At 50.7% G+C, this 26,879-nt stretch overlaps 1 protein-coding gene and 1 long non-coding RNA gene across 3 annotated transcripts in view; one reads left to right on the forward strand and one right to left on the reverse strand.

Annotated features, from left to right (window-relative positions):
- Positions 1-26,879, reverse strand: part of LOC119389244 (cytochrome P450 3A7) — a 366,480-nt gene that overhangs the window by 126,867 nt on the left and 212,734 nt on the right. For both annotated transcript variants that reach the window (XM_037656451.2, XM_049413487.1), the window contains exon 4: positions 8,663-8,871. In XM_037656451.2, coding sequence (XP_037512379.1) covers positions 8,663-8,871 — 209 coding nt within the window. The remainder of the gene's footprint in view (positions 1-8,662; positions 8,872-26,879) is intronic.
- Positions 14,827-17,369, forward strand: LOC125757665 (uncharacterized). Its single transcript, XR_007415414.1, has 2 exons — positions 14,827-15,007; positions 15,876-17,369. It is a non-coding gene; the product is annotated as an uncharacterized LOC125757665 (long non-coding RNA).

Genomic DNA, 26,879 nt, shown 5'->3' on the forward strand with positions numbered 1-26,879 from the left:
AGGGATTTGGACGAGCTAGCCTCGGAGGCAAAACGCATACAGGCAGACATACTCGCCTCACGTGCGTACCGACCACCACCCCCAGCGTCGCAGGCACTTGAGCCGCGATGCGCGTGGAACGGAGACAATGTTCGCATCCGTCCACAGGGAAATGGTGCAGTTGCCTTCAGTGACGGGCACTCGAGTAGCGGTTGGGACATATCTGACCGGGCTCTTGACCCGTACACGTACGCCATGCGAGCAGCACACGCTGCCGGTGGCCGAGGTACGCAGAATCGGAGTCCACATACCGATCCGAGGACGCTAGAGCGGAGCGCGCCCGGAAGGGAGCATCCGATAGAGAGGAACGGTGGCCAAACGGCGCGAGGCACAGCACGCCAAGCCCGAGCACGGCCGACCACGCTCTGCTATCGCTGCAACCAGCCGGGGCATTTCGCCCGAGATTGTTGGCAACCCGCAAACCGAGAGCACGCGCTTTCGGGAAACGAGCGGGGCCGCCGGTGAGCAACACTGCATGTCCGGCGGCAAACAAAGCGGTGCTCAGTGAGCGGTGCTCAGTACGACAAGCCACTGGCTTGTCGTACTGGACCACCCAATGACACGCCAGTGCCACTTATTGAGCTAACGGTCGCCCGGCGCAGGTTTTTTGCGCTGTTAGACACGGGAGCAAGCGTTTCACTCTTTGGCGACGAAGTGTACGATCATCTCGGAACGCTATCCGGCTTAGATCGAGTAATGTGACTTTCCGGCTCGCCAGCGGCTCGGCGCAAGCAAGCGCTGCCGCTCGGCTTGTGGTGCGGTGGGAGAAACGGGTCAGGCGGCAACGCCTAGCTTACCTCCCCGGCCTGTCGGTTCCTATCATTCTTGGTAGAGACTTCCTCGCCAAGACGGGCATTGTTATTGACGTCTGCAACGGAGGATATAGGGAGCGAGCATGTGGCACCCTGAAACCTTTCGTTTCCTTTCAAAAAGCGTCAGAGACAATTACGTTCGATGATGCTTCGCGCGCAGACCGTCCTAACAATTGCCCGAAAAAGTCACTCGTACATGTTTCTGCCGGGTCGACAAACCGACCCGCGGAGAAAGAACGCGCCGGAGGGAACAGCTCCCCTCGCGCGCGTCCCCCAACCACCACTGCGGAGGCACTGTGCACAGCAGAACGGGGCGAAAGGGACCACCCGCTGCGCAATAGCTCAAGCAGTTTGACGGTGGAAGAGAAAGCTCGCCTCTCATCGCTTCTGAATGAATATGACGCCATATTCACAGAACAGCCTGGCTGCACTGCGCTAGCTAGGCACAAAATTGAGACAGGCGATGCTTCTCCTTGGAAATGCAATCCTCGGCCGGTGAGTTTGGCTAAGAGGAAAGCATTAGACAGCGCTCTGGGCGAACTGCTCGATACAGGCGTTGTCGAAAGGTCGGAGAGCCCGTGGGGTTTTCCCGTGGTACTGGTACCTAAAAAGGATGGGACGACCCGCCTTTGTGTTGACTACCGTCGCCTGAACGAGGTAACACGCAAGGATGCATATCCGCTTCCTAGCATTCCCTCGATCGTGTCTAATGTTGGCGGAGCGAAGTACTTCACTACGCTCGATGCTAGCAGAGGATACTTTCAGGTGGAGGAGAAGACTGCCTTCACTTGTCACAGGGGCCTTTTCCAGTTTACCCGAATGCCATTCGGTCTTGTCGGTGCGCCTGCGACTTAACAGCGCCTGATGGACCGCGTCTTAGGTGATGCAAGGTGGCACTACGCTCTTGCTTACCTGGACGATGTCGTGGTATACTCACGAACCTTTGATGAGCACTTACGCCATCTCAGGGACGTGCTGGAGCGTCTGAGGTCGGCGGGAATAACGCTAAACCCAGCCAAGACTCAGATTGCCGAAACCCGAGTAACGCTACTGGGTTTCACGTTGGATAACGGTCGCCTTCTGCCGTGTGATGACAAGGTTCAGGCATTATTGAACTACCCATCACCGACAGACATAGGCGGACTGAGACGCTTTCTGGGGCTGGTGAACTTTTATCGTCAGTTTATCCCAGACTGCGCTGCACTGCAAGCCCCCTTGACACTTCTGTTGAGGAAAGGTGAGCGGTGGAGATGGGGCCCCGAGCAAGAGGAGGCACTGCGCAACCTCATTAAAGCGCTCGCGGAAACCACGGAATTAAGGCTAGCGGATCTCAGCAAAGATTTTGTGATCCAAACGAACGCTAGCGACCTCGCCCTAGGAACGGTTTTGCTCCAACAGCACGAAGGTGGCTTGCGGCCGGTAGGTTTTGCTAGCCGCTCCTTGACTCCCGCAGAGAAAAACTATTCAGTGACGGAAAAGGAATGTTTGGCAATCATTTTTGCCCTGAAAAAGTTCGATTACTATATTGATGGAGTTCAATTTGTTATCGAGACTGATCACATGGCACTAACTTGGCTTAGACGCCTAGGGGACCCGAGCGGCAGGCTTGCACGATGGGCACGTTTCCTGCAGCGATAAGACTTTACCGTTCGCTACAGGAAAGGCAAGAGCAACGTTGTGGCGGACGCACTTTCGCGCGCGCCCGTTGACTGTGAGAAGAGTAACATTACTACTCAACTCACCTCGCCCGAAGTCGTGCCCGAGAGCGACGTAACTGTTGCGACGCTCGATGTTGTCACGAGGGGTAACATTAATACCCATCCTGACACATTTGAAACTCACCCTGAGAGCAGAGTAACTGCTACACTGCTCGACGGCGAGAGTCCTCACGCAAGGGCGGACAACCCACGTTCAATTGAGGAGAGCGTTAACCACTTGGACTGCGTCAGTTCAGTGGGGAACGTGTTCAGCAGGAAGGAGCTATTAGAGGCTCAGCGGGAGGATCCATTTTGCAAAAAGGTGTTTGAGGGGCTCCGGCAGCCCGGCGGCGCGGCCGCGGCGCATGTTGACGCAGCTGGTATTGCTGTTAATGCGCGGCGCTCTGAAACAGCTGGTAATGCTGTGAGCGCGTTTGATTCCTACCTGCTTGACTCTGACGGCACTTTGCTGAGATACATTCCCGCGGAGAAGGATACACATGAGTCCTTCAAAGTGGTGATCCCACGCACGTTGAGAGGAGAACTGTTACGCTAATTTCACGATACGTGCATCGCTGGGCATGCAAGTGGCCCTAAGACTTACCTTAAGTTGTGCCGCTTTGCTACCTGGCCAGGCATGAAACGGGATGTAACGCGCTACGCCCGCTCATGCAATGTGTGCCAACGCGTGAAGCCGCGTGGGGGACGCCCACCCGGGCTCATGCAGCCGATCCAAAGCCAAACACCATGGCAAATAGTGGCTTGTGACGTCATGGGATCTTACCCAAGAACACCGAGAGGAAACCAATTCCTTCTCGTCGTCACAGATCACTTCACTAAGTGGGTGGAACTGTTCCCCCTACGAAGGCTGACGGCACGCATTATCATGGAAAAGCTCATCAAAGTGTTCATGAGATTCGGCTATCCAAAGCAGTTGATTACGGACAATGCGTCCTATTTCACCGCCAAAATTTTTGTGGACTCTTGTGCAGCCCTGGGCATTAGGCACAAGAGAACAACCACGTACAACGCCCAGGCAAATCCAACCGAACGTGTAAACCGCTACATCAAGCACATGCTTGTTGCTTTTGCGGGGACGCACAAGGATTGGGACAATTGCGTCCCTGAAATCGGATTTGACCTGAGGACGACCGTGAACCGCTCGACTGGCTTTACCCCCGCCACTCTCAATTTTGGGAGAGAGCTGCTGAATCCAGTAGAACATACTCTACAGGAACGCAGCACGGAACTGGCTGCTTCGTCGGCACGCGCCGATTATGCAGCTGGGCTGCGCGCGAAGGTGACGGAGGCTTTGGGCAAAGCACGACGGAACCTGAGCACTGCTCGTGGGCAGCAGAAAGCGCAGTATGACCGCTCTCATCGGGACGTTCAGTACAAAGTGGGCGACCTGGTGTTGAAGCGCAATCATGTCCTAAGCGATGCCAGTGCGAAATTCTCAGCTTCTCTGGCACCGAAGTGGATAGGACCGTACCGGGTAGGAGAGACTGTCCCTTCTCTCGTGTACAAGCTGACGGACTTAACGCTAAGACCGATCGGCGGACCGGTGCATGTCTGTGATCTCAAACCCTACTATGATAGAGGGAACGAGTGGCCCCAGGGAAACGCTTCCCCGCGCCCGCAGGCAGTGGCATCCGAAGGCATGGCTCGACATACGAGCTCAGTGCGACGTTACAACTTGCGATCTCGGCAGAACTAACTCTGTCCGGTTCGTAGAGGCTTTATTATGCGTGATATCGGATGGGACGCTCCTCTGATATCTAGCACGCAACCTTCGAGAGCGAGCACGCGCTTGCTTTTTCGGAGAATAAGAGAGGGGCTAACTTATTGTTCGAGTCGCAGATCACCCATCGGCAGCACTTCAACAACAGCCAAGCCGAAACGACCGTTTTCGCCAGCAGATGCCCCATAGCCTGGCACTTCATCAAACCGTCAACGCAAGCGTCTTACAGCAGAGAGCGGCGACAACAAAAGCCCACAGCAGCAGCCAGAGTCAAGGCGAAAGAAAAACAGCAAAACGGCTTCCGGTCCCGAATGGCCTCGGTGCAGAAGAATTCGCGGAACCACTGCACAGCCCGGCGACCGAACTACGGAGTGCACCCGCGGTACGAGCGTGGTATCCCGCTGCGCAGAACGGGGGTTGCAGCCGGCCAGCCGCAAGCGTCGGGGGAATTTCGACTCCAAACGCCTTAGAAGAAAAAGAAAGAGAACCAAGAGCGGGAGGAGCAGCAAAGACTATAGCAGAAGCGAGAAAAGGGGGGGAACGATTCTACCCCCACCAGAGGGCAACGACTGATGAGCGCCCAAGCCAACTCTCCTGCGTCGACATGACGCTCTCCTGGCGATGCGACCAACGCAAATCTAGGTGGCCTGCAGTCTGGCGCTGAAATCCATCCAGCCGGGTGCCCCTTTCAACACCATGGGCCGCAAAACCCGAGCGAGCGAGCGAGCGACGCCAGAAGCAAGCCGAGCTGATTCCGACCGAGCTGCCTCGGTTCCTGACAACTGTCAGGTTCCTGACATCTGTTCAGGACGACTGCCCCGACGACCGTCCTGACGGCTGTCCTGACAACTGTCTTCAATTGTCAAGCTGCCCTGCATTATCACTCACCGACACCTTCTTCCGGCTCGCCGGGTGACTGCCCTCCTGCGATAACGGTGATCTGCGTCTCCGTGCGGCTCCCTCATCGACACGGACTTCGCCGTATTCCTGGTGGAGCCGCTAGCCCCCTCTTAAGCCCCAGGTGATGGCGATCCTCTTTTTGGCTAAAGGGTTCAATTAAGGAGGGGGGATGTGGGGTTGCACACGCAACCCATTGTCTTCAACGCGGCGGCACCTCGGCTTCGCGCCACGTTTGTACGCGCAGTGGCGAGGGGGGTTGCATGGGAGAGGGCACGTGCCGCTCCCGCAGTCCTTCGCGCCCTGCTCCCTGGCCGAAGTCGAGATGCCCCGTTTTCCCTCCTTGCCTTTTCTGGAGAGACTCCTCTCCAGACCCCAAGGGACGCACGCTGCTTCCTTGGGGACCGCCTTGTCTTTCGACTCGAGCAGCGGTGACGACCACAGCTTGATCGAGTCGGGAGCCACCCAGACGCCATCACCCCCTGCGCAACGCCCGGTCTATTGTGAGGCAACTTACTGCCTCAGGGCCGGACTGCGAAGCCACGAGAGGTGAGTCGAACCTTATCGCTCTCAATCTCGTGTGCTTCCCATTTTGTTGTTCTTTTGACGTTGTCGTGCGGAACTTCTCCGCCGCTTCGTTCCTACCTTGTATTTTGTTGCGTTGGTGGCGCTTTTGGCACAATAAACTGTGTCAGGCAAAGAACTCGTCTCTGTTACCATTGGCCTGAAACCCGCCGTGGTCGCACTCAACGCGAACCGCGGGATAGGGGGTCACAGCTCTGACTGTTAGGGCTGCTGCGTAGCGCTAGTAGCGAGTAACTACACTCCTCTAGTGCGCTGTTTGATCCAAAGACGGGGAAGTTTGGCACGCGCGGATCTGTACGTTGCAAAGTAACCCCTATACCAGTTACATTTTCCCACGAATTTTGGAGGGAGGGGGAAGCATTCGTAGGCCTTCCCAAAGTACTCTAATGTCCCGTTCGCCTTGTTATGCGTTGAATGCACATAATTTTGTTGGTGGCGAGAAGAAAATGTTTACTGGTTTTCATTGTCCTCGCTATGCTTTAAGGTCCCTGCAGCCGAACCTTCCGGATCATCCTCCGGTCCCCACCACGTCATTTTGAGGGGGGGGACGTGTGGGAACCATGACCACCGGCTATCGCGAGATAGCGCCACGTGCTGCGCAGAGGCGGTGCGCGTGGCCCATACTGCGCGGCTTAAAAGGGGCAGCCGGCGCACTGCCCAGGGGAGACGTGCCTAGGCTGCCAGGAAGGACGGATGCTGCCACCCGCGCTGGCCGCTTGCTGCTGCCGCCGATGATGGTCGCCGCCTCGTCCTCTCGTATCCCTGGACCGACCCCGCCGTATGCAGCGTAGAGTTAAATAAATTATTGTTGTTTGTTGTGAGTTGAAGCCTCCGTCGTCCTTGCTTTAACTACAGACGGTACGCAGCAATCCCAGTACCCACAATTTTTGTCGAAATTAATGGCCTATGGGCGTTCATCCAATGAGCATTCGTGAGGGCTATCCGATCCACAATTTGTTTCGAGCAAATCGGTCGACCGGTTCGTTGCCTTCCCACCCTACGTGCGCCGGGTACCAGGTAAATTGCGTTTGCGCGATGTAAGGTCTCTGATACCTGGGCGACACCTCCATGTATGTATGTATGTATGTATGTATGTATGCGCACACAGTCGTCAGTCGTCGAAAAATTCATCAGCGGTTGGAGCGCCGTGGCATTCGTACATGTGCCATCGAAGATTCCACTGTTATTGTTGGTGGCTGCGTTAGTTTCATGTTAAACTGTACTGTTCGCGTTGTGCGCGCGATCTTATCAGAACAGTTAGCAAAAATCTGGAAGGTTCCCAGTCATTCCAGCGTGGCTTACACGTGTAACGGGCCAGTTAGAAAAAAAATGAAAAAGAAGCGCGGTGGCAATATGTATGAATATATATATGAGCACGGCCCCCGTAGCGGGGCCGAAACGTCATTTTGTGCGTTTGTTTCAACGATTGGTCGGTGCTTGCCATTCCCACCATATATATTCCAGTGAAATATTCGAATTTCTGACTCGGAAGGTGGTTCCTCTGTGTCAGAGGCAGAGAGCGATTGGTGACGAATATGTTGCCCCACAGCCAGCGTTTTGATGGCTCTAGGCTAGGTGAATTTTACAGCGGTGGAGTAACCCTTCCGTTTGTTACTCACTTGCCTAAAGGAACAGTTCACGGTCAGTGTTGAATATGCACTTTCAGTGCAAATACGAGCACTGATTTCACGTTACATCGGCGGAGAAGTCACAAAATATATAGAGCTTGAACTTTGTACGCTGTACAGCTCAAGCCTACCGGTGGCAGTTACGAAGTGGCACTGTACAATGGTAGCCTTCGAACGCGGAATGAAGCGCGAGCATGTGGCCGCCCGAATAAATGCTGTTGACTAGCCCTCTATTTCAGACGCACATGTCAGGGTCAGGGTCAAGCGTATATACAGCGACAAGACCGATTCAACAGGTTGCGTTCATTCTCGCGTTGAAATGCCACCGTTGAAATATACACCTGAGTAAACTTTGGGCATTGCCTTCAAAATTGGATAGCGCGAAATCGACAAGGACTACAAAGGAACACAGATGTACAGGACAGGTGCTACTCGCAACTAAGCTTCATTCAGCAAAGTCTCCCTACATATATACACAGCCGAGTGGCGCGCGCAGGCGCAATGCACATCACAGTCAACAACGCTAATCAGGATTGAGAGAGCAAAACATACTCACATCATAACCGAGTTTCTAAGAACAGTTTTTCCTTACTGCGCAGAACAGCAGAAGTGTCACTGATTCGCATTTCGATGCAAGGCTAGAGGTGCCGCTCGAAAGATAATCCGATGTTGTCTTGTTCGCCTCCAGCCAAAGACGCCCTTATGACAAACAGATGCCAGCAATTTATTTCGTCGAGTCATGGGACTGAACGTCGCACGGGTAATGTGAAGCTGCATAAGATGGAAGGCTGTGAAACAGTTCTGATCACGTTATTGCCCACCCAAATTCGTTTGCTGATTTCTTTAAATTTCACTGCGCGAATGATTTCGCAATTTACAATGTTGCCGCTAATACAATGCAGCGACCGCGTGTTAAAGTGTTATGAGAACCCCAAGCTAGACCGCCTCGTACGGTGAGCCACTGCTTGATTGTTGACGTTGTACGTATTATTTGCGAAGGCAACTTCGTAGTTATGCTTGTGCGATGAAAATGTTTCATCATTTCATAGCTTACTGCTAGCCTTGCTACTGTCTCGCCCTGCGAAACCAAGACACCGTCGGGGAAGTGATTTCTCCTTTCATGCTGGCTCTTGGGCAACACGACTGCATTGCCTGAAAGAATAACTTGAAACCAATGCGTTTGACGCCAGTGTAAGGTACACTTGAGTCATATTTGGTCTCCAGTAAGTGAAACTTCAAGTGAAGACGGCATGCAGCACCAACCTGCCACGCGAATGCACACTTGGTGATGACGTCGAGAGAGTAGCCTTGGGCCACCTTGAACATGTCGACCGTCTGCTGGGTGCGGCAGCGTTCGTCCAGGACCTCCATCATAGTATCCACGCAGCTGTGAACGATGGGCGCCATCTGCCTCATCTTGACGGAGCTGAACGTAGGGTTGAGCACGCTGCGCACGCGCTTCCATTCGCTGCCTGCAAAAGCGTTGGACCAGTCGCTTTACTTGCCTCTTCCATCAAGAAAAGTTGTATTTCAGTTATCATTTATATACCCATAAGCGCCCCGGCTCTGGCCAGAAACGTTGGCGAGTGTTAAAGCCTCTTATTGGCCGCGAGGTCGAGCAGAGGTCGGCACCTACCGTCGAGCGGACGAAACCCCGTGGTGTGGATGGCTCCTTGCGTCGTCTGCTAGCCACACCGTGTTCGCATGTGCGCGTACGTCATGCACGTCCTCAGATTACAGCTTATTCCGTTGTGCTAGCCCAGTATCAAATGCTTGTACGTATGCCTACACAATATACATAAGCATTTCGCCTTACGAGATTTGTATGCACTCTAATATGTGAGTGCATGCCCGTGTCGGTATGGCGCTAGGTCTAACTATCGTACCGACCATTCGCCAAAATCATTTCAATGTGGGTACCACTTTCTCATTCAAGCACATCACATAGTGCATTTGGCGTCATCCTAAACGAAAAAAAAAAAGTACTAAATGCCGAAGTGCGACTGCAGAATTTTGGCGACACCATCTCGTGATGTGTTGGCGATTTGGAAATCCTTGTGATACCGCAAAGCATGAACTAGCGTCTGCAGAGGATGGTTAGCGGTAAAAAAGACCTGAAGCCACGCATTTCTACAGCAGTACGCGTAATCATGCAAACAGAAAAGCAGAGTGCACAAAGTTCTACTTAATCCAATTACGCAAAAATACATGGCTCTCTTTCTTTGCAGCCGGTCGAGCAAGAAGTAAATACTGCAATGGCGAAGCGCCGCTGCGTACATTTGTATACGCGCCGCCGACCGCCTATCCACACAAACGCGGCGACGGTGCTGCCACCTATAGCCCGATCTTCCGGCGAATACCATCGGTCGGCGGGACACCCTGTATGGAGACGACACCATGATGAGCAGCACGTGCTGCTCTATATGCTGAGTGCTTATATGCATATGCGCCATACAAGCATATATGCTATTTGCTTCATGTCGTGAGTACATATGAAGCACGTGCACCCGTGCCATGCTTTATATGCAGAGCGTCCAACTTGTCGCCTAGGAGTCGCAATTAAGGGCCAAGTGCGTTCGGCGTAAGGGCAGTCTACAAAAGACGAAGGCCTACTATTTTTAAATGTTGATGAGACGACAAAATGAACGAGCAAGTTTATTTATGGATGGCACTTTCGGATGGAGGCAATAGACATGAAATAAACTTTTAGTTGGATGGAGGAAATGAACACGTACTTCCCCCCCCCCCTCACTTGCCTTCTCTGAAGAGTAATGTTCCAAAGAATTGGACTTCTACATGTGTCAAACATTGCGAAACTTGCAGTTTTATTTGTGAGCAAAATTGAAGGTATTTGTCGCTGTTAATTTACTGCCTGCATATTACGTACTCGCGCTTGAACAGTGATCAGCTGTTTGGCCAGAATGACAAGAGCCGATCACAGAACAAGAGTCGCCCCGCTATCCCATACGATGTTATGACCGCTACATTGGTTCGAAGATCACACCGATACGTGTCATAATGATGCCTTCCTCCGTGGAGTTGATACGCGCACTTACGTCGAGCCAGGGGTCTCAAGCACGCGGCGGCCCAATCCGCACATGACTTGTACGAGTTTCTTGACAATGCATCCTTAGTACGTGCTCACACCTGTCGTCCCTGCTTAAGGTGAGCAAGTCAGCTCAACGATGACTGATTAACACCTGCCATGAGGAATGAGGTCTTGCCGCACAAGAAGTTAACACGGACATTTCTTCTCTCGTCGCACCTAAGCGTGCCAGGCTCTAGCAGTTATTTGTACTTCACAAGCATTAAAGTTTTGTGACATTGCTACTCCACTATTTTCTCGGCTATTGCGATTAATAACACTTTGTTCGGATAAGCGACAAAGACATGAGTGGTCTCAAGCATTTTTTTCGTGAGGCACCCCCTGCGGTCAACATGCATTGCAACATAACCGTGGAACAAAAGCTCTAATCAGCGCCCAGATGTTAGTTATTCTGGAGATCGGTATACATATGTGCTCTAAATTTGATGTGAAATGTCATTTAGAAATGACCCATATACGAGATATGGGAAAGGCTTTTATTCAATGGCAATGTTAGGCTCACATTGGCATTTAGTTCATACTCCCCCCTCCCCCCCCCCCCCGCGACTGTCGCCCGCTAACTGAGGTTAGTTTGAGACCCCTGCTACAATACATAGCTGCGAGTGTTTACTTTGTATACTGGGTCTTTTGCTATGGTGAATGCCATTACTTTACAGAATTCAACTCATGCTGCTCTTAAACGTGAAGCGTTCAATTGTGCTAGTGCCCGGTTGTGAGCATAAATTCTAAAATAAGCAATTTGGAACTGATTAAAGTACAAAACACAATTGGAGGCGAGCATTACTTAGGTGAAAGTATTGCGTACTACAACTGGTGCGAGGCATCCACTGCAGTATGAAGACCTTGAATCACTTAAGCATAACTTTAACCAGAATCCACTTGGAAAGTGAAGAGAGAAAGCAACAAGAGGAAAGGCCAGACGAGAGACCGGTTTGCTAGCGGTCTAAGTAAATGTGGGCTAGAAAGAGAAGGGCAGCACTGCGCATGAATACCATGGAGTTTCAGCGCTCTGGAATTCGACAGGCCAATCGCGGCCCTCCTGGCCGCAGCACGAAAAGAGCCACGGTGACTACTGAGAGAGCTAAAAGTACTGCATTAAGAACATCCAGCAGATGCAAAGAAGCTCGGGCTGGCTGAGTGTTCAGCTTTTTCAAAAGATGCGTATAGTGTCACGACAAGCATCATGCATAGTGTCACAACAAGCATCATGCATAGTGTCACAACAAAGCATCACAACAATTTCGTGCTCTTTCTCGGGTAAGTCGTGGGGAACCCGTGCTATGGTGGACTCGGCCAATGACTCCTGCGTCCCTTCTAGAAGCTCTCGTTTTGGCTGTGGCTCTAGCTGCAGCTTTAGCAATGCGGGCCACGCCTCAGTATGCATGTGTGCTTGAGAAGCGTACGTTGGGGGGCTAGTTGTTAATACATAATTGAAAAAACGTGGCTGATCTCTCTGTCATAGGAATCGGTATAACACGAAAGTGAAACGTGTCTTCACAGACGTAGTTGAGCGTTTGTTGCGCATTCTTTCGCCCCAAGGGCTAAGAAATTAATGCTACAGCAACAAATTGTAATGTCACGCGAAGAACGGCAAGCAGCTCGAAACTTGCAATGCGCTACTCAAGCAGAAAGGACGCACGGAACGAACATACACAGGATGAAAGCAAGCTGTCACATTTATAACTTATTTCTGCGTGAGCACCGCGCTCCTTTCGCAAAAGCGGCCACTGCAGTGAGCCAAGTGACCTGCGTGCTCTCAACGCGAGACGTACAAACCACCGCGATCACGACATAAGCGCACGCACAAGTGACCACGCCCTGTAGACGCGGGCGCTCGTCGCAACGGCGACGACCTTTCAAGAGCGCTCTTCGAGCTCTTCGCGCCATCTCGCTAGTGATAACGAAAACATGCTGTAACACAGATCTCTAAATACAGCCACCGGCAAACGGTGTATATAAATAGCTCACCGTTAGCATTGCGAAGAACGTGCCGTCCGTGGCTGAATCGTTTCGCGCTGCGGAGCGAGGGGTCGTAAGTTCGATTCCCGGTGACGGAACTTTTTCTTCTGGTTTTTTTCTTTGCCCACTGTTTTTCTTTACATTTTACAACGTCATATCCGTGACGAAAATACGTCAGTGGAGCCGTGGTGGACCCTGGCATAAAACACTTCCGTGTTAAAAATTTATAACTGCGCTAAGGAAGAGACACCAGAAACGAAGTGGACTGGACGATCACAGAATAACAACTGGCTTATTGAAACACACACCACCCTTATGAAACAAACTAAGCGCGTGCGCAATGACAGTCATGACCACGTCACAGGTTTCACCACCCCCAAGACTCCTACCTACTACAAAGGAAATCACGCTCTTTTCTGGAAAGATACACGGATGTGTCGCTGACACACTTATCAGGCCCGTGTCTAGCTATCCAAGATGCCTCGAATATTTCTCTTGCTCTTTGGCCTCTGGCTCGCCCTATCACCTTGGTGCTACTAAAGATGGGCTTGCATCCCTGTGCGCATGCGCCACAATGAACTGGTAGGTGCTTCCCACTCCCGTCTCCTATTGAATTAGCATGCTCTATCAAACGCTTGGTAATACACCTTCCGGTCTGCCCCACATAAATCATTCCACAGGTCAGGGGGAATTCGTAGACCACTTCAGATGTACAGGGTACATACGTACGTCTGTACTTAACATTACATTCTCCACTGTTAACTTTGCTCCCGTTGGACATGGCACACAAACGCAATAACTTGCAAGGCGCTGAAAAAACCATATCGACCCCGTATCTTCCCGCTACCTTTTTATACCGTACGACACCTTGTGTACGTACGGCATAACTTCAAACTTCCCCCTTTCACTCTTCTCCGATTCTTTTCCTTCATTTACTTTTGCATTTGCGTCAGCGGCCGTGGTACGGTGGCAAATGACCCTTAAAAGTGACTCTGCTACAGCCTGAAGCAGCGTCTGCGGGAAACCTGCAATTCGGAGACGACTCACTTGTGAAGTGAAACTATAGGAAAACTTGTTGTTGGGCTAGCTGGTGCATGTTACAAGAAAATTCGACGACGCAAACCACCGAGAAAAGAAGGCGAAAGGAAAGAGCGTCAACTCGGAACTAATTTTCTTCTTGCAAATCCACCGCAATATATACATCATGCCACACATGCGCAGTAACACACCATGTGTCTCATCCAACAATCGCCGACTCTCAAACAACAACCGCCCACTCTCAATGCACGTGCTAGTTCAGAAACCTGTCAAAAAAATCAAATTCAGCTTAACGCAGTACCACCGACGTATCGCTAATACACATATCATTTTTCTTTCGGATGAGGTATGTTTCCAGCATCTCTCGCTCAATCACCTCCTTGCTTCTACCTAAAATAGTGATATTGGCAAATCTTGCCTCACATCCACACGCGCTGCACTGCATAGGCAAATATGCCAAAATATTATTCTTTATCGAAAGAACATGCTCCCTCGCTCGATCGTTTACGCATCTGCCGGTCTGGCCGATATAAACCCTACCACAGGAGAGCGGAATTTCGTAGACCACTCCCGTCGCACAGGTGACGCAGGGCCTCCCATGCCTTACCGCAGGGGCAGGCACGGGTCCTCTTGAAATCTGTGGGCACAGGCTTGACAGTTTCCTTGGCGCAGAAAACACTACAGGTACTTTGTACCTATTGGCCACCTTTTTAAGGTTGTGTGCAACCTTATGGGCGTACGGGACAACTACTGGTCTTTTTTCGAACCGCTGAGCTTTATACTTTTTCCCTTTAATCTTTTGAAGCAGGGATTCAGCCGCTGCTGCAACGACCGAGCGAGTGTACCCAGCTGAATATAGCCGGCTGACCTGCGGCCGTATAATGTACTTTTATTCCGTGTTCCGTATTCCGTTTTCCCTGTTACGTCACGCTTGAAGCGCCGCCCACGCCGGAAGCCGCGACGTTTTTCGAATTTGGCCAATAAAAAGAGCTCGTAGCCGCCCATAGCTTGTCGAACAAGACAAGTGCGGCAGTTGGCGTTTTTTACGTAGGAATTCTGGGGAAATCCCTAGTATTTTTTAGGTATTTTCAGAAGGAAAATCTAGGGGCTTTAGTGACTTCTTGGTTGAGGGCCGCAAAGGGGCCGTATAACTCTTTTGTTTCGTCCGCGAGCGTGTGACAAAACAACAGTTGTACGTAAATGAAAATAAATTCGTTTTATGAGCTTCTGGTGCTAAAATTAATGAAGCATATTGCGAAGTAAACGCAAAACAAACGTATTTTGAGAGTCGTAGCCACACGGGTGTCGCTTTTGCATCCAATCCAAGTCGCTTAAGGCGGCCGTTGCGAGAAAAACAGCTGATCGTCTCTGCGAGCCGCGTTTTCTGTTCTGTCACCTATAATGCTGCGAAAAGAATGTGATCGCGACTACCGGGGAGTATTTGCGTCGCAGAGGAATATCAGAAGCTGCGAAGGGCAAGGAAAACATGGAATTCTAGCCGTAAGGTGAGTAAACAATGCCGAGCATGCCGTTACCGCGTTATGTTTGCTTTGGTTCTTACAGGTAGCAAAAAAAAATCGTTATGAACTGGGGAAGCCTGTACTTCTATCGTCTGATATCTAGTAAGCTTCACATTTTGATTTCGTGAACGAGGTGCGTGAGCGAGCGTAGTTACAGCGTACATGGACGTGCACATTCAGTTGTTTCCCCTGTGCATTTTACGTACATTTCTGCTGAATCGAACTTGCACAGAAGAAACTTGTTGCGTAAAACATTTGCGTTAACATGCACGCCACGGTGTTTCATTTGTGATGATATAACGAATAGCTGTGATAAGTATAATTGTTGTAGCCTGCAAAGAACTGTCTGATATATGCTGCATCGGTTTACCGCGTTGCGGCGAGAGCTCTTAAAAAAAAAAAGAGGGGGGACAATTTACGGAGCCACCTGTCAGGCTGTTCCAGCAGCGGCGGGCCTGTTTTTGGTGTGTGTGACTAAAAGTGCTACGAGTTTTTCGCCAAGTTCCGGGTTTTTTTTTTTTGCCACGTAAAGGAGGCTCAAGTGTGAAGACTTAACGATGCTACTTTGAAGTGCTTGTACCGAGGTTAGGAAGAAGCGGAGTCAATTCAGGGTCACATTTTCATGGAACAAAAATAAGTGAAACCAACACTTCAAATCTATTTGACTTCTTGTGGTTGGGCCCTGGTTTAAACATATAAATAACAAAAAACGGTTGGATTTTTTCTCCAGCTCAATGACAAATTCCTTGTCATCGCTGCCTATCCGAATCAAACCGATGGAGCATTAGTTTGGTTTCCTGTGTGTTCTTGCATTAAGTGGCCTGTAATACATTGTGAATTTCTCTACCTGCAGCATCCGGAGCTTGTCGATGGAGTGAGAGGCATGCGTTCGGCTACCTAATGCATCGCAGGCACTCTCTAACATCTCCTGGCTGCCATTGGGCCTGGAGTTCCCCAGTCTTCACTGCTGCTGTAGCCACCTCGTCAGCCATGAACATTAGGACTTTATTTCCGTTTTAACTTGTCTTCTTTTTTCTATTCTTTGTTTCGTGTTTCTTTACTTGCGTGTCATCTTTTTGGTGTGACAAGTGTAGTGCATAAGTGTTTTTAAATCGATACTCCACTTTCTTGTGGCAGTGTGAGCGCGTCTTCACAAGTTGCTTTGATATGTGATCGTCAGCCTTCTGAAATGATGCACACAACACATATCATGTGGCGTCATTTCATGCGGCAAGCCTGTAAGCATAGCCTTTCTCTCCAGTGAAACTGACACTGCAAGATTTCGTGGCAGTGCTTGCTCTTCATAAGTTTTTTGACATGTGCTAGTCAGCTATCTGAAATGATATGCAGACCATGCTTGACTGTACACCAAAAGACTGTAGTTGTCACTTGAATTAGGAATGTATATGACACAAGTGTTTTTACGAGTTGTACTAAAGGATGGTATGCCTGTTTGCCACTCACAGAAGGTGCTTTTACACTAAGCAAAACAATTACACAGTCTACTATCTGTGTCCTTTTTGAAACTGCAGTTGACTTTTGCGTGGGTCACAGCTATCAATCCTTTTGCAAAGTTATGCCCTCGAAAACCAAACATATACTTTTTTTGGAAACAAATTAGGCCAGTTACATTGCAACATGCATTTTACATTTATGTAATGTTGACGCTATATCTGTAAGAAAAAGCTTTGCTATTGCTATTCAGGAAAGCATCCCGTCAATTGCACAGGTGTGTTTTGCACACTGTATACATTGGTTTGTCTTGCCACTTCATGTAATACCATTGTTATGCAACTGTCCTTTCTTATAAACATTGACAAACCGCCATCTTGTTAGGGGTACTATACTACTCTGTAATATATCTGAAATGCATAGCTGTGCACACAATTGCCCATGTACCTTGTGATTCATATACTGTGCACATTTCATGTGTCCCTTTTTTTCATGCGATAGGATGGGACACAGCAATAAACAGAGACAACATGTCCCGAACTTAAACTAATATTTGAGGTGCGCAGACATTGTTTACAGTATTGGTCCTTGCCACACGCAACCACAAAGGTGCTCCTTGAGACGCATATAACGCTTTTAGCAACGTAACATGTCCATAGTAGAAAGGCATGCTGATGTCATCTATATTTGCATTGTAGTAGTCATTAATTAGCCATGCAGTACAATGTCACACTGTGCTTCCTTCAGCATGATGTTTCTTGTAACTTGTGCATGTAATAAATGTCAGCAATGCTTTAAAAACATGACACTACGGTTTCACAATGTGCGTTTATTTACAGAAAGTATATGCCGTCTTTGCATTGGTGTGAACATGAATAAATTCTTTTTTTACAAGGTTCTGTCTTGAAGAGTGTGCTTACATATTCTTTCGCATTACTTCTGCATTCACAAATGAGCACACTTCTGAATGAGAAAAAGGTACTTGAAATGCCAGACAATCTGTTTCAGCATCAGTTGGCCGTTTCAAAAGGAACAGTGTGGTGGATGTGCAACACAACAGCACAGTGCCCACAAGTTGTGCATGAAGCAAAAGGCGAGCCGTGTGTTGTTATACAGGAAGTGAGGAGACAAAGACTTGGTGTGCACTCCCAGTCATAGAGCAGATAACGGTCAGAGTGTTCGTGATTAGAGGACGATCAGCAGTAACAAAAACAATAACAAACCCTTGCTTTTCAGTGAATTGGCTATAGCACTTGGCTGCCGAGTACAGTGTGTTATATTGACAGTTGCTAAATGAAAAGTTCCTATCTACCGCCATATAAAAATGACCCAGTCACGTGCAGTCAAGTTCTGCGATAGACCTGGTCATACAGCATATGATGAAACCCAGCAGCGATTTATTATTACCAGGAAATTTAACATCGAAACGTTTTCTTCTACTTGTTAGGTAACATCTTAGCAGGTAAGAAGTCACACTGCTGAACTTCATTCAGCACATGGGTCAGTTCCTGCTGACAGCGAACACATCTCCATGAGGGTAACATGCAGGATCACTGCTGTACTTACATTGAGATTCACGTTAAAGAGCCACAGGTGGTCAAGATAAATTCAGTCCTCCACTGCAGTGTGGCTCAGAATTGTATCACGGTTTTGGCACAGAAAACCCCATATATTATTGTTACTTCTTAGGCACATGTTTCTCACTGAAATGACACTTGCCTAGTGCTGTTGTCAGTGGTGTAGTTAGCCAAATAGCGGATTACCACTGCGGACAGCTTGTCCAGGAATACATGAGGAGCGTGATGACCTTCCTTGTCTAAGCAGTGGTTGGGGGTCATCTCTGACAACACTGCCATGCTCACTATTGTAATCATCGCTGAAATCATGAACATTTCTGTCACCTTCTGCAATGCAAAGGCAAGTGCAACACTGCACATGCTGCAGCAATGTGAGATGCATATTCTGATTCTTAATGGAGGGTACAACTGCACTGCTGAACGCAGCGGAAGCAGCTCCTCAATAGCCCAGCACAACGCTTCATTACAGACTGCATTGCAGCATGTGCAGTGTAGCACTTGCCTTTTTAACAGCGTTTCTGGGAGGACAGCCTCGGAGAGGTGTCAGGAGCCATGGTCCTGGTTTGTAGCCTCTGTCACCTGCACAAATACAAGTGGTGTGTTGTAAATACTACTTCAATGTAAGAGATCCACAAGGCTGAGCCACACAAAGAGAGAAATGATAGAATCATCTACATGATCTAATGCTACACTTTACCAGTCTGACTTACCCGTACTACGCGAACCATGACTACTACAAATGGGCTGTCATGACAATGTGAGTCATTTGTCGATATTTTGGAGCGGATAACCGATAGCTGCAAGATGACACACATGCAGCGAGCGACATCATGTCAGTTGTCACAGTTACCAACAGTACCTGTAGCTAATCAAACAGGGCATTAACCATAGCGCGAGCAAATATTCCGCTAGCTCAAACTGTGAATATCCCAACTTTTTGTTCTGCTCACCTAGAGGCCAGAAGGTTCGGCCGCGGCAATCCGGGCCCCTTCGATGCGCTCACGCAGCCGCGTTGTCCACCAGACGTGGGCGTCGTAGTCTGACCCCAGACGCAGTGGTTCACGGCAGGATTCCCATGTCTTCGTCGCAGATCTGACGAAAGCGTGAACCACTGTGAGCCACATTTCGCTACGCGGACATGCGCTCGAAAGGATGGGAAGACCGATACTTACTAGCATGACTGTCAGCGGTGACCAAATGATGGGTATAAGGCAAGGTTCGATTTTAAGAAGAAAACTGTATTGAACTGAAATTACAAGTGAATCGACGGGTTACAAGTGAAGGGAGAAAACGGGACTCGGTGCTGGAGCTCGTACAGTTGCGTCCGACGCCACTCGTGTCTCGGTTCGCTCTCCCTCTCCGGCGAGGCGTTGCTGCGCGTTCCCCGGCTCGCAGTCTCACTTTTTGTTGTTTCTTGTGCGGGGCCGAAATGCTCTCGGTGAATTCGAGCTGCAGCCAGCGCTCCCCGGATCTTAGCCCATCGTCTCTGTTTGGGCTCCAAGCACGTATGTTGTAAACATAGCGGCCGCGTGAACTCGATGCACGTTGTAAACACAGCGACCGCGGGAACTCGAGGCACGTTGTAAACATAGCGACCGTGTGAACTCGAGTCCCCGCTGACACGGCCCTCCCGAAAATTGCGCCTGTCCTCAGGCGCACGTGTCGTTCGGCGGCGATGGTTCCGTAACCTCTAGGAGCGGTTCCTTATATCTCCGAAGCTGCTCCACGTTGACGATTTTTTGATTGATCTTGCCCGCTGCGTGGGGTACTCTCTTGATCTCGGCCCTGTTTCCTCCAATGAGGGCCGTTATCTCGAATGGACCTTCATAGCGAGGATCTAATGCGCCTCGAGCGCCCAACTCGAGCAGGACGAGGTCCCCAGATTTGAACCTCGGAGTTCGCCGCTTCTCGTCATATCGGACCGTTGTTTTATGCTGACTCTGCAGTAACTGCTCTCTCGTCTCCGCCCGTTCCCTTGCCAAGTCGTGCAGCCTTTGAGACTCGTCGATGTCTCCCTCGACTGAGGCGAGGTTGAGCTCCCCTGGCAATTTTGGATCGTAGCCGTGCATGAGTCGAAATGGGCTGTGGCCGCTGTGACGATGCTTCGTGGCGTTGATTGCTAGCGTTGCTCGAGGTAGTTCTTTCTGCCATTGATCCTTGCTGTTTAGCATCTTGCGTAGCACCTGCTTCAGTGTCCCGACCATTCGTTCAATCAGTCCGTTTGACTGTGGCCAGTACGGCGGGGAGTTCTGATGAGCAATTCCCAGTCGGTGATGGAATTGGTTTGTTCTCTTGTTCACGAATCCCTTGGCTTGGTCCGTAATGATGACGCTGGGGACTCCAAACCGCGGAATCCACCGGTTTGTCATGAAGTCAAGGTAGTGCGTTGACGAGGTGCTCGGTACGATCACGGCGTCCATGTATCTCGTGGCGTGGTCGATACACACGAGGATGTGGTCTCCCTTCTCGTTTAGAGGACCCATGTGATCTAGGGATATCACCGCGTTTGGCTCCGTTGGGATATCGCGCGGGTTGAGGCAACCTTCATTTCGTGTTGTGCGGGCGTTGACAGTCTGGCACGTGTGGCAAGAGTCGACATAATCGCGTATGTCTTTTCTCATTGATGGCCACCAGTATTTTCGCTGGATCAGGTCTCTCGTCTTCTCGACGCCGAGGTGGCCGTTGTTGTCGTGGAAAACGGTCATAACACTGCTTCGGAGGGCAGCGGGAATGATCACCCTCTCACGAACCCGTCCTCCCTCGAGAGACCTCTTCACCAGTACGCCGTTTTCGATCTCGTAATCTGAAGATTCTTTCTTGGCCTCCTCCCGAAATCTTTTGCATTCAGTATCCCTCTCCTGAAACTCGCGTAGGCGACTGTGCTTGCCCACTATTACTGCGTAGCAGCAGAGGTCTCGAGTCGAAACGCCCTGGTAGATAGTTTCTGCGACTTCTGACTGCCTCGAGAGTGCGTCGGCAGCAGAGTTCTGGCGTCCTGGCTTGTGCTTGACGTCGAAGGTGTACTCTGCTAAGTCGAGCGTCCACCTTGCAAATCTGCGGTTGCTGGCTCTCTTCTGAACAAGATACGCCAAACTGAAGTTGTCCGTGAACACAAGGAAACGTGGGCCTCCTTTCAGATAGACCGAGAACTTCTCAGTGATCGCCCAGTGGAGCGCCATGCACTCGAGCATGTTAGAGTGTAGACCACGATCGTGCTCGTTTAGTGATCTGCTGGCGTACTCTATGATTCGCTCCTTTCCTTCTTGAGTTTGAGAAAGCACCGCGCCCAGTCCGGTCTGCGAAGCGTCGACGTGCACGTAGGTCGGGCAGTCTAGGCGGAAGCTTGCCAAGATCGGCGGGTTCTTCAGGGCGTGTTTCACGGCGTTGACGATTGCTTGGTGAGCGTCGGTCCACACGAAAGGAACGTCCTTCGCCAAAAGGTGCCGTAGCTTGTGCGTCAGTTTTGCAAATTCTGGTATGAACTTTAGGTAGTGGTTAGCGAACTGCAGGAAGGAGTACAGCTTCTTTGCGTTGCGATGCGGCTCGAACTTCTCGACAGCGGCAACTCTGGAGTCGTCCAGTGTTCGTCCTTCGGCGAAGATCACGTAACCCAGGAAAGATACTTTGTCTTGAATCAACTGGCATTTCCGGAGATCCATCTTCAAGCCGTTAATCACGACTCTCCTGAGTGCTTCGTTCAGCAAATCCAAAGCCTCCCTCACAGTCGTGGCTCCCTGCCCGACATCGTCCATGTACGTGGATGTCCTAGGTAAGCCGTCGAACGTGCATCGCATGACTCTTTGCATGGTTTGAGGAGCCTTGCAAAACCCAAATGCCATTCGGAGGTATTCGTACTTTCCGTCTGGAGTGACGAATGCGGTCTTGTGGACGTCGTCTGGCTTCATTCGTATCGTCAGAAATGCCGTCTTCACGTCCAACACAGTGAAGTAAGCTGATCCGTCACGCATGACATCGTCAACCACGTCCTCCATGACAGGCATTGGATAAGAAGGATTGATGGTTTTCTCGTTGAGCTTGCGATAGTCGTGTACCATTCTTCGTGGAGTCGTCGGATGGTGCGGTTGGTCGACGACTATCGTCGGAGCGCCGTATTCGCTTTCGCTCGGCCTTATGATGCCTTTGTTGAGGTAATCATTCACTTGCTCTCGTATGAACTTGCGATCAGCCGGTGAGCACCTATACGGCCTCGATGATACGGGTATATCGTCTCTGAGTTCGATGCTGTGTTCAGTGTGAGGACACACGCCCAAAGTGTCAGCTTTGGAGGTAAACGCTTGGTGATGCCTTAGCAGAATGGCGCGAAGTTCGTCCCTCTCTGCTTCGGTGGCATCCTTTGTTATCCTCCGTGTGGCGTCTTCGACCAGACTCATGAAGTCTTCGTCGGGTGCGGGGCATTTCGTGTTGAGGCGCACGAACCCCTCGTCCTTGGAAACGCTCTCATTCGATTGCCGGCAGAATGACGCGATAAGCGTTTCCCCGGTGCGGTGCGGTGTGCCTTGTTTCGGGGGTGGCACTTCAGACGATGAAGATTTTCCGGCGGTCTCGACTGGGACGATGGTCACATCGTTTGACGTGTGAAACGTTACGTCAACGCTGGCGACTCGTCGCCAGTCCGAGCCAAGAATCAGGTCGATGCCGATGGGCAGTTCCGTTACCACGACGTCTTCGAGTTGCACATTCGTGGTGCCCAGTGTCACATTAATCGTCGCTAGCGAGAGTTGGACGTATACTGCGGTTGAGCACTTCAATGCCCTCGCGCGAGACCCATGCGTGCGTTGGAATGTCGTCAGTCAAGGCGTTGGCACTCATGATGGATATGTTGGCGCCACTGTCAATGCATACGCGGACGGGTCGGTTGTTAGCAGTACCGGACACGATTGGTAAAGTGCCGCCCGTCGAATGCAAAAAACAGTTCGCTTGCCTCGATGATGCAGTCCCTGTTCCGTGGCTGCTGTTGCCCCTCTTCGCTCGTTTCTCGTCCGCTCTGATCGTTGCTGGCGTTTTCGGCTTGCTACAATCACGGGACAGGTGACCGATGTCGCCGCAGTTGAAGCACGAACGAGCAGAGGTGGGCCGCGGGCGCGGAGCTCCCGAAAAATCGCTGCGCGAGTTGGCCGTCGGCAATTTGGCAGAGCTGCTGGCTGGTACCCGCTGGCTCGAACCCTGACCACGGCTCGTTGTCGACGGTGGCGGTTTCTCGTAGTTATCGACACACACGCTCATGCGGCGCCTCGCGTCAAGCAAAGCCGCTCTGTCGATAAGTTCAATCACGGTGCCGCAGAGTTGTGCTGCCAGTGGGTTGGCCCATGTGTCGTCCTCGATGCCGCTGAGAATCAGGGAAATTCGTTCTTCCTCTGCTAGACGGTACGGAGCCTTGTTCAGAATAGCGTTCTTTGAGTGCATGTACTCGACGATGGTCTCGTGGCTCTGAAGGCGTCGCTTCGTCTGCAGTTCGAGGAACTCCTGCATTGTCAGCTTCCGTTTGAATCGGAGAGTGAGCGCTTCCTTCCATTGCTCCCAGGTGTCATGCTGTGAGCCGTAGGCGCTGTGCCAATCTTTGGCAGATCCCGTCAGGCGGCTCGTTGCCGTCACCAACGTGAGCGATGGCGTCCAGTGGGCGAGCGCTGCGATTCTCTCCACTTGCGCAATCCATTCGTGGGCACTTTGTTGCGGTGTCCCATCGAATGTGGGGATTGAGGATGACGTGTCGCTTGTGGAGTGAATCTGGATCGGGCTCGTCGTCGGTGGACCTCTCGACAGCGAGTTGGCGAGCAGGGCCTGCGTGTTCACAAGCGCGGCGAGGATCTGGGCCATGGATGGTTCTCCGTCATGCGTTGAAACGGTCGGCGCGGCGGGGCGTTCCGCGTCTTGGTTGGTGCCGTCGTTCGGTGGCGATGACTGCGTCGAACCTGAGGGCATCCTTGTGTCAGCGGGGACGGAATGACACAGCCCGTGGGTTGGAGTCGTCACCCGTTTCGTTGGCAATGAAGCGTTGTGACTGGCGTTGTACGATGTCTCACGTTGTTCGCTCGTGGTCGCGCCGTTGAGCTGGGCTCGCAGACTGTTCAGCTCCGCACGAAGCCTTGCGTTGTCGGCGGACAGCGTCTCCAGGTGCGCCTGCCTATCGTCGTCGTCGGCAGCCTGGTCGTTCGTTGACGAGTCCGTCGGCTCCAGGGCTTGGCGTGTGGTGTTGTAGCGGATAAGTCGTGCGATGAGCTCGTCCTTTCGTCCGGAGCATCGTAGACCTCGTACTCTCAGCTCGTCGACAAGTTGCTTTTTCGTAGCGGCGGCCATCGTGCTGCTATCGAGGGTCGTGAGCAGGCTTTCGACGATGGTCGCTTCCGAGTATGATGACGATGTGCGGCGTGGCGTCGCTCCGTCTCGTGGCCTCGTTTCTCCTTCCCCATGCAGTTCGGTCGATTCGAATCCTGTCGACTGCGCCATGTCAGCGGTGACCAAATGATGGGTATAAGGCAAGGTTCGATTTTAAGAAGAAAACTGTATTGAACTGAAATTACAAGTGAATCGACGGGTTACAAGTGAAGGGAGAAAACGGGACTCGGTGCTGGAGCTCGTACAGTTGCGTCCGACGCCACTCGTGTCTCGGTTCGCTCTCCCTCTCCGGCGAGGCGTTGCTGCGCGTTCCCCGGCTCGCAGTCTCACTTTTTGTTGTTTCTTGTGCGGGGCCGAAATGCTCTCGGTGAATTCGAGCTGCAGCCAGCGCTCCCCGGATCTTAGCCCATCGTCTCTGTTTGGGCTCCAAGCACGTATGTTGTAAAACATAGCGGCCGCGTGAACTCGATGCACGTTTGTAAACACAGCGACCGCGGGAACTCGAGGCACGTTGTAAACATAGCGACCGTGTGAGCTCGAGTCCCCGCTGACATGACGATGTGGGCATAATGTCCCTTGCGGGGATAAAATGCCGCCTTGTGATCGTCGCCCTTCGGTGCAATGATGACGGCAACGCTGCCGTCCACGCATCCGATGACGCCGGCAGCCGTAGGAAACATTCAAGGCCCCCTTTTCATCTGGCGTCCACGGCAAGTGAACCCACTTGTTGAACCCACAACACCCACAGACTGCACCGACAGCGCAGTCGGTCGCCTTCCTCGGCCACTTCGTCGCACAATCAGCACAACCGCCGCACCTTCCTTTCTTCGGGTGAAGGTGACGGCGAACTCTTTCATCGACTGGCATGTCGAGCGCGTTGTCGGGCGCACACGACGCTGCCGAGCCGGCGAGCGACCGCCACCGACAACACGAAAAAGCCGCCATGTTGCTATTCCATCGAAACGGGGCCACTCGCTGGCTGTTCCGCGCTTCGACGGAACCGATTCCGTATATTTTAGCATAATGAGCGCGTACTCGTCATTTTGACGTCACCAAAATTTGGGCTTCCGACACGTCACTTGAGTGACAGGTGAAACGACCAATCACGGGGCGCTAATGGCGGCCAAAACGGAATACGGAACACGGAACAGCGGTTCATTATACGGCCGCTGGTTGTCAAAGCTCTCCTGCATTCTGTGAGGGCAAGACTTAGCCACAGCACCTTCCAAGCACATAAAAGCAATTCCTGTCTTAACTACTTTAGATTGGGCAGCATCATAGGGCATCAGCTCTTTGCACGAACGAGGCCAGTAGGCCCAACAGATGTGCTCTTCCGTCAGAGTGAGGCTCATTCTAAAAACTGAATTTTCTCGTTAGTAGGTAGCTCATGCGTGAAGGACCCCGACCACAAAGCTATTAGCATACCAAACCTTTCTCAGATCAACTTTGGAGTATGCTAACGTTGTTTGGTTTCCTTCCACTAAAGAACTCGTTTACAAGCTCGAAGCAGTCCAAAGGAAGGCACTAAGATGCATTTGCAATAAATATAGGCTAAAACATTCACCCACAAAATTACTGAAACAGGCCTTACAAAACGGTGCCAAGCTTGCGCGATTAACAATGCTGTATCAGTTAATTCACAAAGACATAAAGATTGACAGTTCCAAATGCTCATATTTAACCCAAATACGGCAAACACGGCACAAACACGCATTATCATTACATGAGCATGTCATCCATACGGAAAGTCATAAATATTCATCTTTTTCCTTTAATGACACGTGAATGGAACAGGCTGGAGCCTAGCGTAACAACAAGCGCTACGTTATCTTCCTTCTTAACATTGCTTGAAAATCAGATACATGCTCCCAGTTATGAGCTACCTGCATCACCATTACTTCTGTATAATTTATTCTTTTTTATTTTATCTTGTTTCTTTACTATTATACTGTACCCATAATTATGTTTATCCGACACACCTCTGCCTCGTTTCAGTTTCACCTTTTTTTTTACATCAGTGTATTTTTTACTCCAGTTTTCCCTTTTGTATGCCTCTCTGATCACCTTTTATTTTTCCGTATTATGATGCACTATTATTATGATGTACTATTAATTACGTTTTCTAGTTTGTCTTTGTTAACTGCCAATATTTTCTTTACGTGTAATTGATTTTTTGCTATTTGTATTGTTATACTAATGTAACAAGTCAATATGCCCTTTCTGTAAAGATCCCTGATTGGATCGACAGTATCAATAAATAAATGTGCTCGGTGTACACTGATGTTATACTATAGCATGTTTGATACCTGTCATATCTATGAACCGGCCGCGAAAGCACAGTGAGCGTGGCGTGTAAATCATGCCGTGTAAGACATCCAGTTCATGAATTTCATGCCATTCATGTTCGGCGTACACTCATGTTAAATCATACCAAGTTTGATGCAAGCCGTGTTAACGCACCGGCCACGAGATCA

The sequence above is a fragment of the Rhipicephalus sanguineus genome, chromosome 1 (assembly GCF_013339695.2).
Source record: "Rhipicephalus sanguineus isolate Rsan-2018 chromosome 1, BIME_Rsan_1.4, whole genome shotgun sequence".
In the NCBI taxonomy this organism is placed as follows: Eukaryota; Metazoa; Arthropoda; class Arachnida; order Ixodida; family Ixodidae; genus Rhipicephalus; species Rhipicephalus sanguineus.